Source organism: Colobus angolensis, unplaced genomic scaffold (assembly GCF_000951035.1).
Source record: "Colobus angolensis palliatus isolate OR3802 unplaced genomic scaffold, Cang.pa_1.0 Scaffold104, whole genome shotgun sequence".
Classification (NCBI taxonomy): domain Eukaryota; kingdom Metazoa; phylum Chordata; class Mammalia; order Primates; family Cercopithecidae; genus Colobus; species Colobus angolensis.
The window spans coordinates 1,695,145-1,718,009 of NW_012111364.1; the positions used below are offsets into that span (position 1 = coordinate 1,695,145).

The 22,865-nt window shown below is 33.5% G+C and overlaps 1 protein-coding gene across 2 annotated transcripts in view; it reads left to right on the top strand.

Annotated features, from left to right (window-relative positions):
• DGKB (diacylglycerol kinase, beta 90kDa) overlaps positions 1 to 22,865 on the top strand; it is a 766,018-nt gene that overhangs the window by 283,395 nt on the left and 459,758 nt on the right. For both annotated transcript variants that reach the window (XM_011942803.1, XM_011942812.1), the window contains 2 exons: positions 5,876 to 5,949; positions 11,810 to 11,884. In XM_011942803.1, coding sequence (XP_011798193.1) covers positions 5,876 to 5,949; positions 11,810 to 11,884 — 149 coding nt within the window. The remainder of the gene's footprint in view (positions 1 to 5,875; positions 5,950 to 11,809; positions 11,885 to 22,865) is intronic.

Sequence of the window (22,865 nt, forward strand, 5' to 3'; positions counted from 1 at the left end):
TACAACTAAATTAGTCACATTAAAAATCTTAGATGATTAACATTCTTTGTGGATGTGTTTCATCTCTCTAGCCAGATAATAACTTTTTATAACTTTCTTTGGCATACAAAAGTGTCAGCTAAAATTGTGAGTGGGACAAGTATAGAAGTCAGCCCTATCAAAACATCAGTAAGAAAATACCATATGTGTAGTAATAGTTTTTTGAATTAAAAAAAGTTGGTATAGAATCATGTGCAAAAGTCTGTGGTACCTCAGCAGAAAGGACGAAAATAGAATGCACATATATAGCCACATAGTTTTGGAGAAAAAAAAATAAAAGAACAGAGTTCTGTGTAGCTATTATATGCAAAATGAAAAAAATAGTAATTTTGTGTTGTATTTATCAATTTTAAATACCAAAAGGCTTGTTCATTATCCAGAAAGGTAAAAAGATCTACCATAAAATTAATTTTTTCCATGAGATTTAAAAAATATGTATCATTAAAAAGCATTGAGTTGCAGCCCGGTTTGCATATAACTCAGTGACAGAAGAGATCTACACTGCTTAAAGAAGACTATTAATCATAGTTAAGCACATTCATCTTATTTCTTTCCAGCTAACCAGCATAATGATCAGGATTATTATTTCTAATTAGAGGAAGTAATAGATCATGTATAACCTTAGGATGAGTCTCATTAATTAACCCAAGTCCTAGGGGACTTCAAATAGAGGTGGTTAGGCACTCTGTCTTTGTCATCACTCACACCATAGGTTTACACTTAATACATATGATCAAATGTAATTGAAACTATGACTTTTTAACATGCAAGAGATATAAAATTACAGATGGCTCTCCCACATGTGAACAAATAAGGAGAAAAACAGAACAATTGTTTAAACTCTATTTACGTTGAAGTTACCTTGATCTTAAGTATTCTTTGAGAAACATTTCAAAATAAAAGGGTTATTACGAGCTAACGAATCTAGTTTGTAACACTATTAGCACAAGAAAGGAAGGAGGACCCTTATGCTTAAATATCAAAAACTGAACTAGTGTCTTTCCTCACAAAACTACCTCTTTCTTTTATCTTCCTTATTTGTAATATTCTATTATTTTAATCACCAAGACAATAAACCACACACCCATGCACTAAATGTAACTGGTATAGTACATATGTATATTAAATTAATTATCTCTATATAATTAATTCACTTCTTTGATGTATGTGTGTGTATGTGTGTGTGTGTATGTCCTTTGCTCGTTTTAGAATTCTCAACCCTGTTGACTTTTTCATAAATAGCCCTTCATTGACATTCTAATTCTCTATCTAAATCCAGAATTATTACTCTACAGTTTTGAACATTATAGCAAACTTTAAACTGAGTATCTCCATATATATACAATGGTAGATAATAAATGAAGTAAAAATAGAGCTGAGTAAGATAAGAAGTATCAGGGCTGAGAGTCAGAATTGTCTATAATTTTAAGTACAGTGGCTAGATTAGGCCTCATTAATAAAGTGATATTTGGGTCAAGACTTAAAAGAGTTGAAGCAGTTGGTCATTTGGATATATGGATAATGGACAGCCCTAAGGTAAGTATATGCCTGGAGAGTTCTGGGGTCAGTAAGAACTGTAGTTGGAGTAGGGTGGGCAAGATGGAAAGTGGTAAGCAAGTAATTCAGAGAAGTAATAGGGATGAGAATTTTTAAAGGCTTGAAGGCTTCACTAAAGACTGACTTTTGATCTAAGTGTGATGAGAAGATATTGGTGGGAGGGATGAGCAGAGGAGTTACATGATTGAATGGTGTTTTAAAAGGCTTACTCTTATAAAGATTAGATTGCTGGGGAGCCAAGAGTCCAGTAGATTACTGTTGAAGTTATTCAGGGGTTATAGGATGTAGGCTTATTAGGATGGAGCAGTGGAAATAGAGAGATGTGATGGGATTCTACATATATTTTGAGGAAAGAGCAAAAGATATGCTGATGAATTTACTACAGGGTTTACAAGAAAAGTGAGGAGTCAGGAACTTCTCCAATATATTAATAGTTTGGACCATGCAACTTAAATGATGAAATTGCCATTGACTGAGATAGGGGAGCATCTGTATGAATGTTTAGAAGGAAATTTCTGTTGCTGTTAGATATCCAAATAAAAATATCAAGTAGATAGACCAATATGTGAACCTAGAAATTAGAAGAAAGGACAGACATGAATTTGGAAGTGAAAGGCATTGATGGCAGCCATCAGATAAGATGAGATCATTAAAGAACAGAGTGTGTATATAAAGAGAAGTGATTGAACTGGGATTCAAAACCAGTCTAACTCTAAAATCATGCTCTTTAAATGTACTATTTTTAACTGGCCCTTTATATGATTAAATAAGATTTTACATGATGAATTCTATTCAGTATGGTGGAGAATCCAGCGTGAACAGTCTCCTGGAATGCTCTGCACATCAAATTTATGACCATTCTTCAAGATTTCAACAACCACAGATGCTATAAAATCTTTCCAAACACTTTCTCTCTTCATCAGTTTTTTTTTTTTTTTTTTGCATGTGATACCATATTACTCTATCTCATTTATTGTTTAACTGTTTTGAAAAGACATTCGGTTCTGTAGAGAGCCTCAAACACAATGGAAGAGTCACGGGAGATTGAGAGCAGGTTCAGGGTTCTTTCATGCTTTAAACAAATCAACTAGGATGTCATCTGTTCTATATGCTGTTCTACTTCAGATGATCTCAAATGCTGTATAAATATGTACTTCAAAGAATGAATAGTTTTAAGCGGACAGAATTTCTGATATAGTTGTGTTTTTGTCTTTCACCTCCTACTCCACCAAAATCTATCACAAAAGGGACACAATATTTTAGGATGGTAATAAATATGTTTTCAGAATAACTGAGTTTTACATCCTATTTCACAATTGTTTCATGAAAGTGACATTTCTAAATTCATAGACAGATTAGATACAGTTCAAAAGAAAATTAGTAAGCTTCAGTATAACATTGGTACCTAACTACATTGGTAGCTCAGATCCCATTTAGGTTTCATCAGTTGTCCCAATAATAGTTTTTTTCCACAAAACTAGTCCAGAATCATATTAATTTTCTGTTATTGATGGTTGTATTGTATATATATATCTATATATATGTATATATGAGAATGTTTTCATATGTAGGAAATACTAATGTAAATGGGAGTGGTAGTGATGGAGCAGAATTTTGGCAACTTACTCTCAAGTGGCTGAGGGAAAAAGTTAATTATAGAGTCATTGCAACTTTTCTGGAAATTTAAGATTAAAAAAATAAAAATATTACTGTAAAATTTACAAAATATTAATGTAAGATATTTCCATAAAACTTTATTCACCAAAATCAGATGTACTGAGTTTCAGAAACTAATAAAACTACTTATATTCATTTTATCAGTAGACATATTTTGCGTTGCAATACAATGCAAAGATAGTTCTTAACTGAGTGACCTCTCTGAAAACCAGAATCTGCAATCAAACAGTCAGATCAAATTAAGTAATTGAAAGACTGCATGTGATAATATCTACAATTTTACTTATCTCATACTTTATATGTTAGGACTATCTGAAAATGCACTCATACTCAATAATGAGAAAAGTATTATGTAAAATAATGGTTGCTAATTGATTGATATTATTCCTGTATATCCATATTGAATATTCAACATTTGCCACTTGTGGAATATCATCATTGTTCTAAGCTCTTTAAATTCACTGATTTTTCTAAACATTTAATCTGTTTTTCTGTTTAACTACCCCTAAAAATTACATCAAGATTTTGTATTTTATTTTGAGATGCCTTACAGACTATAATCTATTCCAGTGGCATATTTGTTCATAACAGTATATAACTTAAAACACAATTTTAATTCCCCTTTACTTAATAATTTATAGTGATATCTATAAATATTCTAAAAATTAAATATCTATGAAAGACATTTCAAAGAATAGTTTGAAAATAATTTGATATATTGGACTCAGTATGAATTTTTATATAATCTCATATAGTTATAAAATGAATGTTGACTTTAGGGAGAAAAGGAAAACTCATCCTAATGAGTATTTGGGGTTCAGATTTAATACTTTGCTCATGCTTAAAAATCTATTTACCTTGAGATTCCCATTTCTACTTAGAAACAACCCAAATTGACCAAAAAGTCAACTAAAACTACATCTCTTTATTATTGTGTATTTGCTTATGAAAACGTTAGGAGTTTCAACTTTGTAATAGGATGAGAAATAAAGAAGATCGAACACAGGTTTTTAAATATAGTTGTTTTTTGGTGTTTTTTTTTGTTTGTTTTTCATTTTAGTTTTTAATGGGAGGAAGCGGTACCCATTGCAATCTGAGCCACCATGGCTTAAAGATGATAGGCACTTTATATACATTAATTGATAGCACACATTTGGTTCAGGGGAGACCCGGGAAGTTAGTGCAGAAGTTTCTCCTGCTTATCCTTCTCCCAGCTGAATTGGAGACAAATTAGGAAGAAAGAAACTTTGTCCTCTTTGCGATGGAAAGTAAAATAGAAACAGACACAGTAATTATAATGAGAGCTAGTTAGATACGAATAGAAAAATTACGAGTATCTCACTCAGTCTTCCCATTTCGGTAATGTGAAGATTTTAACATTTCCCTGTTGCCTGTTCTCATTAGAAAAATGCCATTTTACTAAATAAGTGGAGGAAAATATGTTAGTAGAATATTTTAACTTATATAGTTAAACAGGCAGGAAGGAAGGGCATGATATGGTAAAAATTAGTGTTTTTAATTGTTTCATTAAATATTTAAGAATACTTTCTAGGGGAGAAATAACACTGCAGTAAAGATAATTTGAATCTACTTTCAAAAAAGCAGATTGATCCAAAACTGTTTCACTTAGTATTTAGATGACTCAATTAGCTGAATACTTTTGTTATTAAATTTTTTTTTCATCAAACTGTATTCAGATGGGTGTTATATAGGGTTATATTAAATAGGAATACTTTTATTTTAAAAAGTCTATTATTTAACATTGGACTCAGGTAATAGACAACTCTACCCATACAAATACGTGCCATCACCTTACCTGCTTTATTTCCCATCATGGCATGTTTCATTACTAAATATGTATTTGTTTATTGTATATCTCTCCACTATAATATAAGCTCCATTAGGACAGAAACTTTGCCTTTCTTGTTCAACGGAGAGCTGAGTTGTGATGAAAGCAGTAGCACATGACGTATAGTCAAGTCAATTCCTGTTACCTGAAAGAGAGATCAATAGTTAATGGACTCTATTTAGCAAATAGACTTGATTATCTAGCAACCTATTCAGCAAGCAGGAAAAGAAAGCACTGAACAAATTGTGTAGATAAGGACTCTTAGGCCAAAAGGGACCTCAAAGGATCTTACTGAGTTTCTTTCTAGTTCACAGGTGGTTGGGAAGATGGATTCCACATATCCTCAAAACTCTCACTTAGGACTCCTGCATAAAAGGAGGGCTCTCTATAAGTTGATCTCCTTCTTTGCTTCTCATCCCTTTTCCCTCAAATTCTGCTTTATTTTGGCTCATTCACTTACTGTCTGAAAATCGTAACGTTTGTTTTCCTCTTACAGGAATTAACAAATGTTATTCCCTCTTCCTGACTGCCTTCCCCTCTGCCCTCTACCTAGATAGGCATGCCTTTCTTTGTGGAGGAAGTTTTCCTGTTGAACACACCACACACACACACACACACACGCACACACACACATTGCAGAAAGTAATATTATTGAAATTATGTATTGGTATTTTATAATTTAGAAATAACAAGGAGTCTTATTCATATATAATGGGCCTAATAATTTTTCCATATATATAATTTTTCTTATAGATCACTCCTGTGCCTGGTACTCACCCACTTTTAGTTTTTGTGAACCCCAAAAGTGGTGGAAAACAAGGAGAACGGTATGTTTTTAAATTAATTTTAGTGTCTATTTCACATATATGTTAAAAAATAGACAAAACGATAATGTAAAAATGCTTAAAAACAATTATTCCTCTCTGCTAATTTTAATGCAAAATAAATGATGCTAGCATGTAATATGATTATATGATCTTGTTTTTAGGATTGAAATTTTAATACAATGGCCTTTTGTAACTATTTTTATTATTATAGCTCAGGTGTTTGAATTCTCTCTACCCTACCTATCACCCCTATCCCCTAACAGAGAGTCTGGCTTCATAAATACTGTTGAATGAAAATTGGTTCTCTAAATGATTACCAAGATGAGTCCAGGTAAATCATAACTCAGTACTGAGGAACAGAATTTATACCCAACTCCTAGGCAAAATATATTATAATGATTTTCTGCATATGCTTTTTGGAGAACATGATGCCATATTTCCTGGAGAAGTACAATATATTTAATCTGAATACTAATGAGTTGCATTATCAGGTATTTCAGCATTCTGGCTGATAACATTTTATTCTGTAATGAATGAATGCTTAAATTATATTATTTAATACAAATATGAAAATCACTACATTGAAGGCTAAATCTTATGTCTTACTAAAGATGACATTCATGAACAAAAATGCAGTTATACCTGCCTTAATGCTTTTTAGAAACCTCTCCTAATCTCAACCAAAAATAAGCAAGCAGATGAAAGCACTCATAACAAACATGACAATAGCATAACAAATTTCCTTTGTGGTTCACCAAATAGCAAAGTTGAAATGTTTCCAAAAAAAAAAAAGAAATGTTTCCATGAATAAAGTAATTTTTTCTACCATTTAAATTTCTAGCTTTCTTTCCATGAAATGAAGAATGCTTTTCATTATTGAATCAACAAAACATTGTTGCTTTAAAGAGTGTAAGATTTTTATCCTAGCACTTTGGGAGGCTGAGGTGGATGGATCATGAGGTCACAAATTTGAGACCAGCCTGGCCAACATAGTGAAACCCCGTCTGTACTAAAAATACAAAAAAATTAGCCAGGCATGGTCATGGGCTCCTGTAATCCCAGCTACTTGGGAGACTGAGGCAAGGAGAATCGCTTGAACCTGGGAGGTTGCAGTGAGTCAAGATCGTGCCACTGTACTCCAGCCTGGGTGGCAGTGTGAGACTCTGTCTCAAAAATAGTAATAATAATAAAATAAAATAAAATAAAAAGAGTATAAGATTTTTTCTTTTCATCAATATCTAGTTATGTTTTACTCCTATAAACGTGATAGAAATTATTTTAAATAAATAATGTTTTAATAATTAAAAATATTCCCAATGCTTTATTAAAGGGAATAGCTTTATTCATAAAATAATAATTAAATAATGATGCTGAAATTACTTTCTTCTTTGCTACTTACAGTCTGTTAGCTGTATATATTATTGATAGCTTGAACAAAAAAGAAAGCTTTCCACAAATAATTAGATGAGACTTAAATCCACATTGGAAATTACAGAAAATCGAAGCCTGAAGAGAAAAATAATATTTTCAAAGGAAAATAATTTTTTCTCAAATTAAGATAATATGAATCATGTAGAATGACCCTTAATTGAATATTTGCCTTCTCTTTCTGCCAGTACATATAAATAATTTTCCCTAAATTAAAAAAATACATATACATATATATAGTTACACTAAAATCTTAAGGAAATTAAACTTACTGGAGGCTTCAACTTTGAACTCTTCTCTATACACATTCACTTGTGTTTTGTTCTTTATTCATTGACTGGGACCACGCAAAATCAATTGTAATGTAAATATGTTTTAAAGGTGATCTGTTTTGAATGCAAACATAATTTTTCTGCCTGCATTAGAGGCACCTTTCACAAGGTGATCCCATTCAGTGTTTTCTTTTCCAAATTTCTTGGCTTTTTTGACTTTGATATGTTAGACAAGTTGCAAAAGGTCACAGAATCATAAATCCACATAAAGTTTTCCATATCAGTCAATAAGTCTGAAAATGTTCACATATGTGTTCAGGCAGCAACGCTTAGTTGAATCCAAACTCTGCTGCTAGTGACTGGGAATAAGAGGCATAAGGCACAGTCATGCAGAGAGGCAGGGACATAAATAGATCTATTGCAATACTATATATTACAGGTTAAACTAGAAATGTTTAAAATAAAAGTTCTATTGAAGTTCAGAGAAAGAGATAACTATCTCTGAAGACCAAGAAGTCTTTAGAGAAGAAGTAGCCTTTGTATTGTTTCTTATATGATAGATGTTTGCCCGATGAAAGAAGGAGAAAGACAGACTTGTGAAATGGCAGGGTGTCAACGAAGAGGAATTTACCAGGATGACAATGTAAGGAGAAAGAGGGGAAAGATGAGAGATAAACTGTGGCTGAATTGTGAAGATGTCTGAATTTTATATTGTGAATAACTGGACACTGGCATAAACTTTGCATCATGGATAAGGCATGACTGTACTTAGACAATAGCATAGAGGAGAGCTGGGTTGCCAAGAATTTTATAAAGTTGGTGAAAGAACTTGAAGACCTTAACTAAGGCAGTGGGATAGAATAGCCAGGTTTGATAGGCATTTTTTAAAGTTTGTTGCCAAGGACAGCGTCAGATAGGGTATTTCCTAGGTTTTCTTTTAGGAAGGCACAGAATTGTCCACTAGTAAGTTCAGGTGCCAGGGAAAAGAGGGTATTGAGAACAACTCTAGGTGATATAGGCAGATATTACATACTGAATTTGGAGAATTTTATCAGTAAATATTATAAGAAAGTGTTTATAAAATATATAATCATATTTTCATATGTGTATAAAACCAATTTAGTAACCTAAATATATCCCTTAACTTTAAAAAAATCTTTTTAATTTCAACTTTTATTTTAGATACAGGAGGTATATGTACAGGTTTGTTATATGAGTATATTATGCTCAGGTAGCAAGCATAGTACCCAATAGGTAGTTTTTTTTCATATCTTCCTCCACTCCTTCCTTTCCCACTCTGGTAGTCTCCCATGTCTATTGTTCCCATGTTTATGTCTGTGTGTTCTCAATGTTTAGCTCCTGCTTAACATTGCATGCAGTACATGCAGTATTTGATTTTCTGTTTCTGTGTTAATTCACTTAGGGAAATGGCCCTCATCTCCATCCACATTGCTGCAAAGGACATGATTTCATTCTTTTGTAATGGCTGTGTAGTATTCCATGCTATATATGTACGGCATTTCCTTTATCCAGCCCACCATTGATGGATACCTAGGTTGATTCCATGTCTTTGCTCTTGTGAATAGAACGGGAATGAAAATAAAAGTGTATGTATCTTTTTGGTATATGGTGTGTTTTCCTTCGAGTTTACACCCAATAATGGGATTACTGGGTTGAATGGTAGATCTGTTTGAAGTTTTTAAAAGAATATTCCAACCATTTTATACAATGGCTGAACTAATTTACATTCACCACAACAGCATAGAGGCATTTCCTTTTCTTTGCAGCCTTGCCAGCATCCACTGGTTTTTGACTTTTTAATAATAGCCATTCTGATTGGTGTGAGATGGTATTTTATTGTGGTTTTAATTTTCATTTCTATGATGATTAGTGATGATGAGCATGTTTTCATATGTTTTTCTCCTGCTTGTATGTCTTTTAAGAAGTGTCTGTTCATTTATTTTGCCCATTTTTAATGGGGCTATTTGTTGTTGCTTTTTTCTCATTGATTTAAGTTCCTTATAGATTCTGGATATTATACCTTTGTTGGATGAACAGTTTGCAAATATTTTCTCCCATTCTGCAGGTTGTCTCTACTCTGTTGATAGTTTCTTTTGCTATGCAGAAGCTCTGTAGCTTAAACAATTTCTGTTTTTGTTGCAATTTGAGGACTTAATAAAAGTGTGTTGCCAAGGCCAATGTCGAGTGGGATATTTCCTAGGTTTTCTTTTAGAAATGCAGTTTGGGGTCTTACATTTAAATTTTTAATCCATGTTGAGTTAATTTTTCTATGTGGTGAAAGATAAGAGTCCAGTTTCATTTTTCTGCATATGGCTAGCCAGTTATTCCAGTATATGTATTGAATAGGAAGTCCTTTCCCTATTGTTTGTATTTGATGGCCTTGTTGAAGATCAGATGAAGGTTTGCAGCTATATTTCTGAGTTTTCTATTCTGTCTCATTGGCCTGAGTGTCTGATTTTGTTCCAGTACCATGCTGTTTTTGTTATTGTAACCTTATAGTGTGATCCTTCTATCTTTGTTCTTTTTAGCTTAGGCTTGATTTGGCTATCCAGGCTCTTTTTTTGGTCACACATGAATTTTAGAAGAGTTTTTTTCTAACTCTTTGAAGAACAACATTGCTAGTTTCGTAGAAACAGTGTTAAATCTGTAAATTGCTTTGGGCAGAGTAGCCATTTTAACAATAGTGATTCTTCCATAAGCATGGAATTTTTTTTCGTTTGTTTGTGTCATCTCTGATTTCTTTCAGCAGTGCTTTGTAGTTCTCCTTGTAGAGTGCTTTCACCTCCTTGTTCAGTTGTATTCCTAGGTATTTCATTTTGTGTGTGTGTGGCTATTGTAAATGATATTGTATTCTTGACTTGACTCTGCCAGGATGTTATTGAAGTGCTGTTGATTTTTATACATTTATTTTGTGCCCTGAAACCTTGCTAAAATTCTTCAGTTCTAGCAGCCTTTTGGTGGAATTTTGAGTTTTCTGAGTGTAGAATCATTATCAGTGAAGAGAGAGAGCTTGACTTATTTTCTTATTTGGATACCTTTTATTTCTTTCTCTTGTCTAATTGTTCTAACTAGAACTTCCACAACTATGTTGAATAGGAGTGGTGAGAGTGGGCATGTTTTGTTCCAGTTCTGAAGGGGAATGCTTCCAGCTTTTGCTCGTTCAGTACGATGTTGGCTGTGGGTTTGTCATAGATGGCTTTTACTATTTTGAGGGATGTTCCTTTGATGTCTAGTCTGTTGAGGATTTTATTTTTAATGAAATGATTTTGTATTTTATTAAATGCTTTTTCTGCATCTGTTGAGATAATTATATGGATTTGGCTTTTAATTCTGTTTATGTGGTGAATCACATTTACTGATTTGTGTATGTTGAGCCAAACTTTTATCCCAGGAATAATGCCTGATTGTGGTAAATTAACTTTTTGATGTACTATTTATCTCTTTACTTTTAATATCTGTCTAAGCATTCATACCATGTGAGATATGTGCATGCATAGAAACATTTTTATCGCATTTATTTATAAAGATTGTTTTCTTTTAGAAAAAAAGAATTATTTAATATATGCTGCTAAGACAGTTTAGCAATTTTGTGAGATGACTGGTCAAGATCTTGTTTATATGAAATGATTAGGCCAGATGAGGCTACATTCTTCGCTTACATGTACATATATACAATATACAGTCCCATTTCATATAGGGGATAGATAATTTTCAGATCTATTAGAGATCTATAGAGGACAAATTATTCACAAGGATTTATTGAGAGAAGATATTTAAGCCATTTTATACTAAAATATTTAAAAAATATGTATTTATTTGAAATCTAATTAGCTAAATAATGCTCAAAGGAGGGTTAGAGAATATTCTAAATGCATATGCATATTAAGGATGCAAGCAATATTTCTAACTTATGAACTATATTGCCTTAATAGTGACAACTAAACATTTTAAAAAACCATTAGTTCCTATTGAGCTGTTGGACTTCTGATATTATTGATTCAAAATTTACTAAATTGATAGAATTTTAAATTAAATTACATAATTAATTGCAACTATATATGTTTATAACACTGAGAGACATGACTTATTTTAAAAGTATTGAATATTATTGACTTTTTCCCATATTTTCACCTTTATAGAATTTACAGAAAATTCCAGTATCTACTAAATCCTCGTCAGGTTTACAGTCTTGCTGGAAATGGACCAATGCCAGGGTAAGTCCAAGGATAATATTATTACCATTAACTCAATTAATGTTAATTAATTAAATAAGCTGCCGGACATATCAAATAATGTTATTTGAATACAGCAGCATATTAGTACATAAGAATGAAATATCAACTACATAAGAGAAACCAGTGCAAATACTATTTTTCCAAATAGTTCATTTCTAGCAGATTTTTCTTCTTTCTAAATATGGTGAAGTAATGCTCCTTATTGTACTAATAATGATAATAATCACACACACACAGAGAGACAAACTAGGTGAATGTCAGTTTGAAAAATGCCACACCATGTATTTGAAGAACCACTCTCTTTTTTGTACTTCTTATATTAAAAAAAAAAAAAAAAGAGAAAGTAAAGAGCTAGTTAGCCCATTTATGCCTAGTGTTCCATTATTGGAACACTAAGCATGTAGGAGTTATTTATATCCTACAGCTCAACATCATCACCAAGATCTGATTTTTAAATTCAAATTAAATTTTAAAAATTTCAATCTCCAGCATAAATGGGTTAATCAAAAAAATCATATGATTTATTACTTACAAAATCTAATCACTATCACTCTCTTATACTTCATTGTTAACAGGTAAGATCTAGTAAAATAAAATATATTTTTAAACGTAAACTGTATACTTTTGATGTCACTAGTATGTACCTAAACAAATTATCATTAACTTGGTTTAGTTAAATAATTAATGTCATTTTCTTTCATTGACCTCTTTTCTTTCTATCAACATGAGGGTAAACATTAGACTACATGAAGTGGACAGAAGCTCTATAAGCTTTATGCCTGCTTCATATTTTTTTTAAAAAGCAGTTGATTTAAAATAAGTCTTACATCTCATTCTCAGGAACCAGAAACCAAATATTTTAATTGTACTCTTTTAAAAGCTCAGAATAAAATTTGTACCATAGTGTCTGATACAAAAAAAATACATCCATAAAGTATAATTAATTAGCATAGTTTTCAGTATTATATTCAGCTCTTTCTTCTACTGCCTTGCTGCCTGCTGTCTGGGATCAGTTTCCCAATGCTGAGCAGCAGTCTGCAGAACCTCCTTCCTGTAGATGACAGACTCACCACAGAAATTAAGTTCAGAACAATGTCTTTGTCAAGCTCCACACTCCAGAATCTAGAGGATCATGATCAGACTGTTGGCTAAGTGAGCTAGCTACATGCAGGAAGTCCCCATATAGATAAAGCCAAGCAAAAGTAAAGTATTGTAAACTCAGAAGCTCAGTCAGAATGGCTCTTTTTCTTGTCGTTTAATCTTCTCTGGAATTCAAAAAAGTAGCTCTTCTGTAGAATTAGGATATTGTGCATTCAAAACTGTTGCCATTCCAAGACCCCTATAAGTTGAATCAAACTAAGTTAATCCAGGATTTTCCTATATTTCATAAACAAGAGGTCAAATGGCTCTGTTAATTACAAGCCTTATAGTTTAACCTCTGTGTGACTTCATTATCTTATCTGTAAAGTGAGTATTTGTGCCTGCCTTGCAGGATAGTTGTGAAGTTAAATGGGATAATGCCTATGAAGCAAATAACAATGTGCTTACCACATAGCATGCCCTCAATGAATGTGGCTTATTATCCGTATTATTTGTACAAATATGAATTAGTAATTAATAAAAACATGACTATTGTGTAGCTCTATGTAAATACATTGGAATAAATTTGATTTTAGCCCTATTCTCTCATTTCACGATTTTCCTACTACCCTTTAAATACGTACTACATGTTTCCTTCTACTCTTTCAATTCCAGGCATCCTATTATCTTCTGCTCTATCTTAAGATATTTAAAAAAATGAAAGTAATATATGTAACTGTAAAAAGCCTACACTACAATAAATATTATTTAGAAAAAAATTTAATGGTCCCACTTTGAGCACTACTACTCCTCAGAAATTAGGAGTGGTTGTTTGGTGTATCTTACCAAACAATCTAATACACATGTAAATGAGCATATTCCTATCTATCTATACTGTATTTATACACACACACACACACACACACATATATTTTAGAAAGATAAGTAGATAGTTTTTTACATAACAGAATATAGATTTTATATTGGCTTGCAACTTCCTTTCTGTACTCTAAAGCAGGTGATACACATTATTCCGTTTCAGTAGATATTGATCAGTTTCATTTTTCTAACTGCTGCATATTCCATAATTATGTGGGCCCTCCCATTACTGGTGAATATTTAGATTGCCTGTGTTTTACAATTATTACCAAATATACTACATCAATATCTATCAATTTATCTGCATATTCTTGAAAGTATGTTCAAATATTTTTATGGAATCAGTGGCTATGGGTAGAATTGCCTGGCTGAAAATATTCAATGTCAAAAGTTTGTTTTAAAAAATGAACTTAAATATTTGTGTTGAACTTTTAGCTTCATCTTGATTACCATGAGAATGTCCTGTTTGCCTCTGATACTGATGCCCACACTGCATCCCTAGTGTCAGACTCAGACTTCTATTAGAGAGCTAGTCTTCGTTTATCCTAAAGGCAAATGCCACAGGTAGTTGCTCAGAATGGGGACTCTGACCAGGCTATGATGTTGTCATTTCTTTGAACCCAGTGACTGATCTCCTCCCAACCCTGTTTATAGCTGTATTGCCCCTCATCATGCTAAGAGTGTCCTATTGCAGTGATTCCCTTTCAATGTATGGCTTTAGAAGTTGCTCTATTTCATAAAGTCTCCCTATTACTCTGATACTCTTGGTGATTTATACATTTTAGTTTTATCACCATTTCTAGTGTATTACTTTTCCAATGCTAACAATAGATTTTTTGAATGCATACTCTTGTAAGTGTAGTATGCATTTTATCTGTCACTTTAAACCTGCAGTTATTCATTCTTCCAGATTCTTTCAAATTTTTTTTTCCTTTTTACCACACCAGATTGATGTATTCTTTTGGTATACAACTCTTGTTTTATCCCAACTTTATTTTTTTTCAAAAACTTTGTTTATAAGAGGAAATAACTTTCTTCAACTAAAACCATTCCTATTCTAAACTTTCTGGCAAATACTAAAACTTATTGGGCATTTCATTTTTATCTTTAATTATTTTTAAAACAGAAATGGGTGTGTATTATGTGTTTCCATTCTATCTCCTTATATAAATCATCTCTCCCTGATCCTGACTATTCTGTTTCAAGGTGTCTGAAACAATAGTCTATTTCAAATCATTGTTTCCTTCCTAATGGAATATGTTGTGATATAATTGAATACATTATTTGGAGGTATAGGTTAGCTAGAAGAGATGAAATATAAAATATAAATTACTCTTGGGTTTTACATAGCAATATATTTTCCTTCACTACATTAAAATAAGTATATATAGCTCTAGCTGTACACCAACTTCACATGTTAATGTGACTTATGAAAAGTTCATATCAAGTTTTTTGTATACTTGTGACATTACTTTTCCCCTTCTGAGTCTAATCTTCATGAAAATACAGATGGTCTAGTCTCACATTATTTCTAAAATTTTAAGTGAGAAATAGGAAGTACTTATTGAATTGAAATAAAATACAAGTTAACTTTAAAATATGTACATTATTTTTCAGATTGATCAGGATAATTAAGAATAATTAATTGTTTGTGAGAAAGCTGCTCTTAGAAATCTTTGCTTTCATCTACCTGAACTAAATACAAAAGACACATAATTTTAAAACTATAATGCAACAGTCAACCTACAGATTTACATATTTCAAATATCATGCATATTTCTATAGTGAAACTTTGGAATACATTCTCCTATTAAAATAAATGTATAATTTAGAAAATGCATAACAGACTCCACAGATTTCATTACCTTCTTAATTTAAAATATCATTTTATATAACCAAATTTCTACCATATTTTATTTAAGTAAAATCTCTCCTGAATCCGAGCTTATGACCTTTTACATATGCCTCTTGTTATGAAATTATGACACAGAAATGAAGAGAATCCTCAAAAGGCTAAGGAAATGTTCATCAAAATTTAATTGAGCGCTTTTGCAAATTTCAAAAATAAAAATTTTTCTTTACTAATATGAAAGTGAAGCACTCAACTCTCTCCTTCTCATGATTAATCATAAAATAAAATGCAGATGATTCTGCAAGCTCTCCCCCAATTAAATGTGTAAGCATAATTCTGATTCTGCCTTGGTCACTGGAGTGATAGAGTTTGAAAATTGATTCATGCTTCTAAATTAAAGATCTACAGATTAATAAAAGTAACAAAAATATGTTACCACAATTAATAAAGTCGCATAATTGCTTGTCTTTCACACAAATTCCCCCCTTGAGTCATAGTAGATTTTAGTCACTTTTTACATGCATCCTCAAATGCACTATGATTTTAAAGATGTTGAAAAGTCTAACTTTTATTATCTATCTCACCAACAAAGGCCAAATAACAATTAGACTAGAGATCTATGTGTCACTGTTTAAAAACTATTGCCTATCAAAATTGCTGAAACACTCTAAAGAAACAAACACGTTCTGAATTGGCCATTTGAAATGACCGGTTCGTATTTGTGTATGTGCTTTAACTTGTGTTTTATTCTGTTCTGGCTGCTATAACAGAATCCCTTAGACTGGCTAATTACCAAAAAAAAAAAAAAAAAAAAAATGTATTTTTCACGGTTCTGGAACCTGGGAAGTCCAAGATCAAGGGACCAGGAGATTTGGTATCTGCTAATGGCTCACTTTTTGTTTCCAAGGTGGTGTCTTCTTGCTGCATCCTCTGGAGGGAATTAATGCTGAGTCCCCAGAAGGCAGAAGGGTAGAAAAACAGCTGGCTAGTTTCCTCAAGCCCCTTTATGAAGGCACTAATCCCATTCATAAGCGCAGAGTCCTCATCACCTAATCACATCCTCAGTATCCCACCTCCTAATACTATTGCATTGGGCACTAAGTTTTGGAGACATATGAATGTTCAAACCATAGCATTCTGGACTGGATCCCCCAAAATTCATGTTCTTCTTACATACAGATACATTAAATTCATTCCATCCCAATAGCTCCCAAAGTCTTAATTTGTTTTAATACTGACTCAAAAATCTCTAATCTGGAGTCTCATCTAAATATCTTCTAAATCAGATATGGATGAGACTCAAGATATGATCCATCCTGAGCTAAATTGCTCTTCTGCTGTACCCCTGTGAAATCAAACCATTTCTGTTGTTTATAAATTACCCTTTATGGACTTTTAGACTTTAGAGTCTAAAGTAGTTTGTTATAGCTGCCAGAATGGACTGAGACAGAATTGGTACTGAGGATTGAGGTGCTAGTGTAACAAATTCCTAAAAACGTAGACAGTGCTATGGAATGGGTAGAGGCTACAATATGGAGGAGGAGGAGGAGAAAGAGGAGGAGTAAGAGGAGGTAGAAGAGAAGGAGGAGAGGTTGAGGAGAGAAGAAGAAGAAAGAAGACCATAGAGAGAGCTTCAGTCTTAGAGATTACCTACGTGGTTGTGAACAAAATGTTGCTAGAAATATGGATAAGAAAGGCCATTGTAATGAGGTTTCATAGGAAAACGAGGAACAAGTTATTCGCAACCAGGGGAAGGTCAATCCTTGTTATGAAGTGGCAAAGAACTTGGTCGAATTGTATCCATGTCCTACTGTTTTGTGGGGGGTTGAATTTGAGAGTGATGAAATACCACAGTGTGATACTTGGTAAAAGAAACCTCTAAGCAAAGTATTGAGGGTGTGGCATGGCTTCCCTTGGCTGCTTATAGTAAGATGTGAGAAGAGAGAAATGAATTAATGACAGAATTTGTCATCAAAAGGGAAACAAAAATTAAGGATTTGACAAATTCTCAGGCTGACCAGTTTGTAAAGAAAGAGAAAGAGTGTTCACAACAAAACACCAAGGGTGTCACCAGTGAAAGTTGGATGAGTAGATTAGTATGTCTAGAAGGAATCCAGAATGCTATTCATCAAGACAATGGAAGAGTGGCCCTGAAAATGTTTCAGAAATCTTCAAGGCTGCCACTCCCATCACAGGCCCACAGTGTCAGGGCCTTGAGGACGGAAAGGCTTCAAAGGAGGGATTCAGAGCACCTGTGGGATCTCAGGGCTCACTTCCCAGAGCTGCCTCAAGTTTCTGCTCAATGCATTCTGGTCCAGCACTCCTGGGCCACTCCATCTGTGGCTAAAGTGAGCCTCAGTGCAACCAGGGCCACCCTTCGGGAGACAGAGGTGATAAAAGTTGGCAGCATCCAGCTGGTGCTAACTCTGCAGTCACAGAGTGCAAAAGCTGAGAAGGCATGCCTACCTCTGCCTAGATTTCAAAGAATGGGGAGGTCCTGGAGGTCCCCAAGCCCCAGACAGAGAACTGCTACATGGTTCAGGCCCCTGCAGAGAGCCTCCATTAGGGCAATGCCTGGTGGAGCTATGGGGGCTGGGCCACCTCTGAGACTCCAGGCTAGTAAAGCCAGCCTGGGAGAGCTGTCGGCATTTAACTCTAACATGTAAGAAACGCAGTGTGGGCTTCACACAGCAAAGCCATGGAAGGAATGGGGCTTTCTGGAGCCTTAGGGGCTTAAACTCTGCACAGTGTGTCCAGAAGGCAGGACGCATAGTCAAAGTGGGTTATTTGGTTTTTGTTTTTCCCAGTTTTAAGAGTTAATGTTGTTTGCTTTGCCGGGTATTGGACTTACATGGGACCTGTTACTCCTTTCTTCCTTCCTATTTATCCCTTTTCAATGGTATTGTCCATTCTATCATCCACCATTGTATTTTGGAAGGACCTAACTTGCTTGATTTCACAGGCCCACAGCTGGTGGGGAATTTTCCTCAAAATAAATTGTACCTTGAGTGGTAACTCTATATGATTTAGATGATGGTGAGAGGAGACTCTGGACTCTAGACTTTTTAGTTGATGCAGCAAATTGTTAAGACTTTTAGGGCTCCTGGGATAGAATGGATGTATTTTACGTATCAGAAGAATGTAAATGTTGGGAGAGCAGAGGCAGAATGCTATGGTTTGCATGCTTGTGTCTCTCCAAAATTTATGTTGAATCTTAATCACGAACGCAATCATATTAAGAAGTGGAGCAATGAGTAAATGATTAGCTTATGAGGGTTCCACCCTCATGAGTTGGATCAATGCCCTTATAAAATGGCTCAAGGGAACTAACTCTCTCCTTTCCCTCTCTACTGCCATGTGAAGATATAGCATTCATCCCTCTGCCATGAGTGGATGCATCAAGAAGGTGCCATCTTTGAAGCAGATAATAAGCCTTATCAGACAACAAATCTGTTGGTGTCTTGATCTTGGACTTCCCAGCCTCCAGAAATGTGGGAAATAAATACCTGTTGTTATAAATTATCCAGTTTCAGTTATTTTCTTGTAGCAGCACAAATGAACTAAAATAATCCCTTTCTGATTTTTTTCTATAGGAGTTAAGTGTTTAATAACATATTTAACTTAAATATCTTCCGATTTACTGTTATCTAAGCATACATAGTAAAATTACTGGCTCAAATTTACCTCCAGCTCCAGGCAGTTAAATGATCATAGCTACCAATAAGTAAAAATAAGACAACCTACACCAGATAAATTGATTCAAAACATTTATTCAGTGGCTCCCAGATACCAGGAACAATCTTATCACTGCCAGTCTACTCTGAACAAAACAGATAATAACTCTTGCCCTCACAGCCTTATATTTTAGTGATGGAAAACATATACTAAACTAACAAACAAGTGAAATATACATATATTAGCAGGGAATGTGAACAAGGAGTGTGCATTGTTGGTGAGGATTCTGTGGTTGTTCTTTTAAATGAGGTGGACAGAGAAGGACTGGCTGAGTATAGATGTGAAGATGAGGAGGTAGCTCATTGTCATTTTGAAGAAGAGCTTTTAAGGCAGAGAAAGCAGCATGCATAAAAGCATCGTGACTGGAAAATATTGTACAAGTTTGGGAAACATTAGCAAGAAGACCAGGGAGACTATAACAGAGTGAAGGGCAGTCAGATGTCAGAAAGGTACGAAGCACTAGTTCACACAGGGTTTTAGGATTACTGTGACCATAATAATTAGGTTTACCTAAGACTCTTCAGGGTTATTTCTGGTGTCCTAGCTTCTGTCCCAATTTAGCATTTGCCCAGGACTGTTGTATTTTAAGTATTGTTATTAATAAATGCATTGCAATAAAGAATGATGATGATGTGTTTGGCAACCCTCCAATTTCTAAATCCACCTTTTGCTGTGTTATCCTCTTGTAATATATAAGACACACATCCAAGGAACAGAGATCTTACTTTAATAGGTAATCACTATACCTAAAATGTGACCAAAAATAAACTCTTTTCCAACGTTTTTTAAACACAAAAACAAGTGACAACTTTTGAAGAATTGGTATCCCTTTTATGCCAGTCTATTATGCTGTGGTCTGGGTTGCAGAGCTCTCTGAGAGTTGCAAAGGGGCACAAATATGCCAATCAGCAATGCCTGTGGAGATATTGACAAATCATAGGTTAGACGTTCATGAAATGTATGTGAGAAAAAGAGCATGAGCAGTTTTACCAAGAACGTATAGTGAGTGGCTTGAATATACTTCCTCAATGTTTTATGTTTTGTTAAATATATAGTTTATAAATATTTACTTTTACAATAGATTTTTATTTTGCAATAACACTTTTCAGCAAAAGATAGCTTAAAAATAAAATGTCTTTTAAATGAAAATAATCTGAATTTCAAAACAAAAATAGTTCTCAATTTCTGTTTCTTAAAGAGTTGATGAATACATAATCTGTGTGAAATATTTATGAACATTTACCATCTGCAAAGAGAGCTCTAGTGATATCATTGACTATGCAGAAATCAGTAAACACAACTATGCTGAAGAAACATCAGCATCTGCTTTAAAATTAATTGTTAATTCTCTGCCCCAAAGCAATCATTTAATATGCAGAAAGTCTCTTTGCATATCACTCTTTGAAGCATGACTTTTCGTTTAGATCAAATGACTTTTCAAAATTAGTGTTCATTTTCAATTCCAAGTTTCTTTATGTGTATTATTAATGAAGTTATAGCTGTTAATATCTTGACTCCATTAGCAGAAGAACTTTTCCAAAAGATCAAGTAATGCCATTTTTATATCAGAGTGATCAGAATGTTTTAAATGAAACATCTGTTTGTTGTAAAGATGATTTGAATTCAATTCATGCACTCTAAGATTTTGGAAGTTCATTTGGATGAGGGTGAGACATTAGATATTAGTGATGATGCTATCATAAAATCAGTATAAAAGTTTAGCACTACTGATATAATGATTTCCTTCTGTTTTAATAATTTGAATGTAGATTTTGGTGAAGCACACTATCATGGCAAAAACATGATTTCTAATAAAGTAATGAATTGATTGATAAAAATTGTGCTTTAAATTGGTTGCTCACATCAGTTATAATCACATCCAAAGAAATTTTAATATTCTAATAATTAAAATAAAAGCCATAATTATCATATTGCTTGTATACATGCATACACACATACACACACACATAAATTATTCAATTATTCTACTGATTCAGTAGTCACCCAGGGACCTTCTGTACCAAAATAATAATAATAATGACTCAAGTCTTAGGTGACTCAAGTAATAAAGTCCTGTAAAAATCTCTCTGGACAACACTCCTTCAGCCAGTCTTTTCCTGCTTATACATACCCTCCTCTTCTATTTAAAATCTGCAACTCAAGGAGCATGAAGGTTTAAGGTAATTTAATATAGAGGTAATCAGCACATAGAAATCTACAACTTGAATTATATAATTGGATAACAATGTTGTTCGTAATCAGTACAAGTTTAACCTAATAAACACACTCCGAAAAGACAGATAATTGGATTTGGAATATAATACATTTGATAAAATTGATACAAATTATATTTACAACTGTTAAAATCATAAATATCTTGGTGTCTAAGATACTAATCTTCAATTATGTATATGTCATTTCCTGAAAATGGCAGATGTTTGTTGAATTCATAGTGTTTTATTCTCCAATTAAATTATTTACTTTGATGAGTCATATTTTTTCATTTAGTTACCTTTATGCCTATAGTTAGAATTCTGTGTAATTAAGTTATTCTTTTTTTTTTTTTTGAGACGGAGTCTTGCTCTGTCACCCAGGCTGGAAGGCAGTGGCAGGATCTCAGCTCACTGCAAGCTCCACCTCCTGAGTTCAAGCCATTCTCCTGCCTCAATCTCCCGAGTAACTGTCGTATTTTAAATTGTGGTCTCTGACCAGTATTACGCTATAGTAAGATGTGTGCACAGAAGCAGATGCTCTTGAAGGCAAGGAATCTTCAACTTCAGTGTCTCTCACTTGCAAGGACTCCTTTCAAGACTATAGGAAAGATCTTAGCAATGTGGCTGTATTGCCTTTCTCATTTGAGTTTTTAATATTTTAAAAAGAGGGTATTTTAACTACAAGAATTTTTATGAACAATGTTAGTTAAAGCAGCTCAGTAGTAATGCATAGAGGCAAATATATCAATGGAAGATAATTAAGAGCCCTCCCCAATGCCCTGTATATGTATTGGTATTAACTAGAAAAATTGGGCATCTATATGGAAAAATAAAAGTAAAACAGTAAAAAAAGAGACTTTTGTCTCCATTCCAACTCCTTTTTCATCACACTTTACCTAGTGACTAGTAGCATTGGAATGAGCATGAGCATTTTAGGATTTGACTAAAAGAGGATGAGATCCAATTACATGATTGAAATCTGAGGCTTATAATATGTGGTTCACTGATATTTTTGTGTATGGTTGTTATTGCTAGTTCTCCTGGTGTAAAAATGACTTCCAGGCATATCCCTGTTGCCCAGTGTGACTTTACACTGGTTTCTGACATATATTTATTTCTTTATTTATTTTTTATTATACTTTAAGTTCTAGGGTACATGTGCATAACGTGCAGGTTTGTTACATATGTATACTTGTGCAAT